The sequence below is a fragment of the Arachis ipaensis genome, chromosome B05, assembly GCF_000816755.2.
Source record: "Arachis ipaensis cultivar K30076 chromosome B05, Araip1.1, whole genome shotgun sequence".
NCBI classification, from domain to species: domain Eukaryota; kingdom Viridiplantae; phylum Streptophyta; class Magnoliopsida; order Fabales; family Fabaceae; genus Arachis; species Arachis ipaensis.
This window is the reverse complement of record NC_029789.2, coordinates 31,423,242-31,429,149: the sequence shown is the minus strand read 5'-3', so window position 1 is coordinate 31,429,149 and position 5,908 is coordinate 31,423,242. Positions and strand designations below refer to the sequence as shown.

The window sequence follows — 5,908 nt, the reverse complement described above, 5'->3', positions numbered from 1 at the left end:
CGATGAGGTGGGGTTTGGGTTGGGTTGGCTGGGGTTTTGGTTCGGGTATTTTTTTTGGGCTGAGCCCAAGACCGGGAAAACATAAAAGGTGTAACAAGAATGTAGAAGGCGTCGTTTTATAATAATGAAAACCCTAACCCCAGTTCATCACACGTAGAAGCAGAAACGTTAACCCCTTCTTTCGTATGAAATGGTCTGGCCTTTATGGTAAGTCGTCGCCCCTATCTTCTGGGATTTCAGAAGTGTGAATTTGTGCGTTATTTATCTTGTAACTCCGTGTATTTTGCTGTGATTTATTGTTTTATTAATTGTAAAATGAGGTTATGAGTGGCCGAGAGATCTGGATTACCACAGACCAAAGACACCGTCGTATAAGGAGGAAGAAATCCGGAGCGTTGATGAGGGCGATTACCCTTGGTATGTGCACTGAGGAGGGATTTCTGAAGGTGGCATACACTAGAACTGGAAAAAAGGTATGTTAAATGACCAATATTTCTGCAGATATATTAATTTTGGTAATGAAGGAGGTGAAAGGTTTGTCCAATTCATATATTTATTTTATTTTATATATTTATTTTTATTATAGGCTGTTGTTGGACTGTATGGGATGACTGATGCAGACCCAAACCGATATTGTGTTGCTCGTTCTTTGTTACTTCAATCAAATACGAACTGAAAACTTATTGTTAATGAATCCAGGTAAACTGACCAATTCCATACTGTTCTTGGGACTATGATATTTATAAGTTAGAGAAACAATTATAATCTAGTTTTATCTAAATATTTTGTTTTTAAAATACTTATAAAATATTTTCGCATGTATGAATTGCCAACGTGAGTCACCATAAAGCTTGCATGTTGTTGTGTTGCTATTTTTTGTTGCTGCTGTAGCTACTCACTTACTGTGCCTGGTTCCTTACTTACTATTCCTAGTTCGACAAATTTTTAGAGAGAGATCCACTATTTATGAGTGGAGAAGTTCGATCCTTCGAGATAGGCGCTGACGATGGCTTCTTTACTACAGATGGAACAGCTTTGCTGAATGTGTGAAAATGGTAGGATGGGCCTAAGATGCCATATATGATAGTGAAGGTACGACATCGCTGACCCAGTTAAAAAGTGTTTGAATACCCGTCATTGAGACTGCGAAATTCATGTCATTTAATTTCTCTATGTATAGTATTATAGTAATAAGTCTACATGTACAAAATTGAACCATAATCAGTACTGGCATGCCACCAGATTTACATGAGAACAATTGAATGCTAGCAGGGCACACAGTATCAAGTTGTCTAATTAAGAAGGCTACAAATTAGTTTAGAAAAAAAGTAAAGTTGAATATCTACAACTAATTAATGTAAGGGTAGTCTTGGGTGATGAAAAGGAACATAAAAAGAAACTTTTGTATCGGGGGAATTGTATTATAGAAGCGGTTTTTACCAATCATGATTCTTATTGTAGTTGGTTTTTCTGTTGATGTTCATCGGGTAGTGGATTATTGATAGTCCTTTTTAATTGGATATTCTATTTTTGATTGCCTTTCCAGTCCCTCTGCATTGTAATGCTTCATCTCTGCCCCTACGGAATCATGCAAAGAGCAATTTAACACAGAAGAGTAGCTCCAAATTTGTTGAGGCGACTCCTTATTCCGTCCTCCTACTCCTCTTCATGAATCGGTTCGTATTATAATAAATTTCATTGTGTATAAAGTTATTGTGAATAATAATTTTTTTTCATTTCGAATTCTATTTAATAGTTTGTTGACAAAAAAGTAAAATAATCATTCAGAAGCCATGTAAATTTCATTCATTCCAGTTCAAACTATTACATCAATAAAAAGTCAGTCGAACAAAGAATATTGGTGTATAGTTAAGTTTTCTGTGCCTATTGTTAGTAATTAGTTGAGTACATGCCGCCGAATACATAAAGTCAGATAGTTTTAAAGGATTGTTGGAAAGGACTTTGGAACCCGATATCGGTGAAGGTATCAGCCGGGGAAGGAATAAAAGTAAAATGGAGCAAGAAAGTAGATGTTAGTGTTTGGTTTAATGAATGTTGGTACAGAGTTGTAAAGTTATTAGGTTTAGGGCGTGGGTATTTCGTGGTTTTTAAGTGTAACGGAGGATCTAAAGTTAAGTTCGTGGTGATCCATTCGAGTGACTTGGAGATTGATTATTCGAGTTTGATAAGTTTTCATGACGATCACCACCATGTGGGAAATAAGTTTTCGAGTCATATGGGGGTGAGCGTTATGGAAACCTGTCAAACTTGAGTATTCAATCTCCGAAGCACTCGAATGGATCACAACGAGCTTAAATTCAGATTCACCGTTATACTTAAAAGTCACAAAATACCCATACTTTAATCTCAATAGCTCCACAACTCTGTGCTAAACTGCATTTAGCCAAACGCTATCATCTTCTTTCTTGATCAATTTTTCTTTTATTTCATCCCGGGCTGGAAACTCCAACGATATCGGATTTGATAGTTCTTTCCAGTATTTCTTTTAAAAAATACAACAGGAAAGATTGGAGTCGATCAACAAAGAAAATTAAATATTAACCAGATGAGTGATAATGTTTATTTTTTTTAAGGGAATATTAAATAGAATTTAACTCGGAAAAAATATTACATAGAATTTTTCACGAAAATATTAAATACGAGTGATGATAATTTTTCACCCCGATTCTTGAGGAGGACATGGAGGAGGATAGGAGGAAGAAGAGGCTGCGTGCACAAAGTTGGTTATACAGGAAGCAGCAGAAGAACAACAAGATTTGCCGTAGATGTTGCAAATACCATTAACTTGAATGGCAATATGAGTTTTGGAATAAAGCCTGTTCTCTTCAAAACGTACCAGTTGCAAATACCATTAACTTGAATGTGACAGCATGGAGGACATACGTCATGTCTCAAATGAAGTAATATCTCAGGCCTCTGTGCTGAGGACAATTACCCTTTCAGTTTGTAATTTTTGCTGGTACTCTTTGTTTGGAATTTACATCCCCAAAAATCTTCAGCACCTCATCATTGTTGTCTTTGAGGTAGAATGAGAACTGTTGGGTAACTCCATTTGTTGATTATTACAAAGTGATACACGCATAAATGTGGTAACACTAACACCGTATGTGAAATTTTCAGGTCTGAATGAGAGACTATCTTGAGAAGCACGCAATTTAGAGATATGATTTTTGCTGTGGTTGTTGCAAGTATTGGATTGGTTCTGTGTGCATGGCTCGTAGGGGATATGTAAGTAAATAAATGTATGGTTACTTGTTTTTTTGGTTGTCCTTTTTTACTTACTTCTGAGCATCACGAACGGTATACATGTGGTTGGTTTTTCAGTTTCATGGGCTTTTGAATTTGCATTTATTCAGTTTATTCTGTCTGATAGAAAATAACTGAACCAATTTTACAGTTCTGAGTATTAAGTTAGATTGTGTAAGTTGTTATTTTAAGGTTGTCGGTTTTCTAGTTGCCGTCTGTTCCTTTGGTGTTAATTAGCTGTTGTGAGTTTTCATTGTAATTTTCACTGTGAAGCCTCCACATTGTATTCTGGTTATATAATTAGGTTTCCTTCTTTTTATACAGGGTTCCGCCAACTGCAAGAACGACAAGCATGATATGCCGAACAAAATGTTATCCCTAAATTCAGAATACAATGACGAATACAATAACTGTCAGCTTCAATTGAGTATCACTATTGCCAGAAATACGTGGGCTTTTTCCAATCAAGTCTTGTCACTTTCGAATGAGGCCCATTTGATGTAGGAAAAAATGTTGACCTCATCCGGACAAAAATTGACTCCTTCACATGACATAATTTGTAAACTAGCTTTATCAATATTTTTCATTGGGTCTCATGGCAGTTTTTTGTTAGCCTCATTCAACTGTAATAACCAAGATGATGTATGTCCTACACTTTGTTTTATCACTTGGGGTTGTACTTCATTGTACATGTAAATGCCGAAGATTATAAATAAGTAAATCTTTTAGTGTTTTTCACTTACGATCTTCATATTTGTGGAGAGCCCATGACACCATGGCTTAATTACAAATTAATTTTTATGTTTAGAGTTTTGTATTTATGAGTCGCAACGAATACTATGCTTTTTGGGATAGATTAACGTATGTCATGTGTTCCATGCAAAGTTAGTTCCATAGATTCTGTTACATGCAATGTGGTACTCCGTAACTAAGCTGGGTAAAGTGTTACAACACTATAGTAGGACATATGTAATACTTTTTTTAAGAGTGAGTAGACAATTTGATAACATATATGAACCACTTTACCGTAACTCATTATATGAGGTTTATGGACACGTTATCTTCCACAGGTGAATGTAAAATTTGTAACATTAAATCAATTGCAGAAAACAAGATCGATTATAGTGAGTAAAGACTATTGTAGCTTCGCATGAAATCAAATATATCAAACGTATCAAACGCTGGTTATAGTGAGTAAACACTATCGTACACAAACATATCAAACGCCAGTTGTGAAAGTGAAATCGAATATATCTTTTTCGGGGCAACAAATTTAACTCACAAAACAAATATATCTTATCTGATATACACTGGACTTAATACCATGAACCTCACACTTCTGGTCACACAAAAGGAGAAAGAAAATGATTACACAACGTAAAAACAGCATATATGTAACGAAAGCTACCGCTCGGCCATAGTTTATGAACGACATGTCAACGACGTTCAAACTGATATGGTTCGATACAGTTTGGCTATTGTGTTTCGAGGCATGGTTGGTTATATTGGTACTTCCCCACATTATTACGAAGAGTCAGAGTCAGAGTCGACCAACTCCGGGTTGTTACACCGGAGGACATACCTGTATGAGGAACGAAGCTCCCAATCGCTGGATTTCACCGCCCCGATCTCCCATTGTAGATCATAGTTGACTGCGAGGGACTCGTCAAGGAGATCGTAGTTGTAGTCATCAAGGTGCTTACCAGAAATCTCCAGTAATAGCCGTATCATCTCCGACGCGCCATCTTCCCGGGTAAGGTGGGGGTCCGTGGAGAATCTGCCGACTGCAGAGAGAGCACCTGTGCGCGTTCCCGGAGGAATGAGGATGAAGAACCTGTGAACAACTCCCACAATGGTGAAGTCTCGTGTTTGGATCTGGTAATAGGGAGCTGGTCGCTCTAGCTCTTTGCATAGTTGACATAGAGCTGCTTGGCGGCTCCTCCAAACGGCGACCTTGCTCCAGTCACGATCCGGCACCATCTCGTCGACTGCAAACTGAAGAAATGGTAAATTTGTGTTGGCCGAAATGCATCCATGGGGAGTGGTTGTACCCCACTTGCTGACGTAAAGGAAATGAAAGCATATAAACTTGAATCGGTTAAGTGCGTCACCTGCTCCCCTTCCCCGTGTGTTGCTTATGAGCCTGGTGACCTCATCCGCGTTTTTGGCGGCCCAGCATTCTTGCCTCATTCTCTCTGCAATGAGATGCGCTCCGGGATGTCTCTGCGTGCTTCAGCGATTAGGCCGCGGATGTGCTCGATGGAAGCTATCTCTTCATAGGAGCCTTGAGGCATGTTGCTGGTGGACATTGCTCAATTCGGATGCCCACTGTTGTAGTTGTCTATGCATGCGAGATTCCTGAAGCAAGATGACCAACTTAGTTCCATTGTTATGATTTAGGTTTAGCATATTGTTGGCCCCCTATATATAATCAGTACAAATTTCATGGTTGCATTAGTTTTGGTGAGTAAAGATGGGATAAGTTCGACTGACAAATCAAGTAGTAACACATGGCAAGAAAATTAATTTTGAGACTAATATAATTCTGTTTATGTTTTATCATTTCTTACGATTATTTTTATCAAATGTATCTCTTATAGTTATTTTTTTAGTTAAAAAAATAATTATAAAATTTTTTTGA

The 5,908-nt window shown here is 37.6% G+C and overlaps 1 protein-coding gene and 1 long non-coding RNA gene across 3 annotated transcripts; one reads left to right on the top strand and one right to left on the bottom strand.

Moving 5' to 3' along the window:
• On the top strand, positions 1,036-3,966 carry LOC110271877. 2 transcript variants are annotated; one of them, XR_002362714.1, is made up of 3 exons: positions 1,036-3,044; positions 3,142-3,249; positions 3,592-3,966. It is a non-coding gene; the product is annotated as an uncharacterized LOC110271877 (long non-coding RNA). The 2 variants fall into 2 exon arrangements; XR_002362713.1 differs by lacking the exon at positions 3,592-3,966 and having other exon boundaries at positions 3,142-3,417.
• On the bottom strand, positions 4,735-5,602 carry LOC107640446. The gene is made up of 2 exons (XM_016343967.2): positions 5,379-5,602; positions 4,735-5,255 (listed from the first exon to the last, which is right to left on the bottom strand). The coding sequence occupies exons 1-2, from the start codon at positions 5,455-5,457 to the stop codon at positions 4,792-4,794; spliced, it is 543 nt and encodes a 180-aa protein (XP_016199453.1). The 5' UTR covers positions 5,458-5,602; the 3' UTR covers positions 4,735-4,791.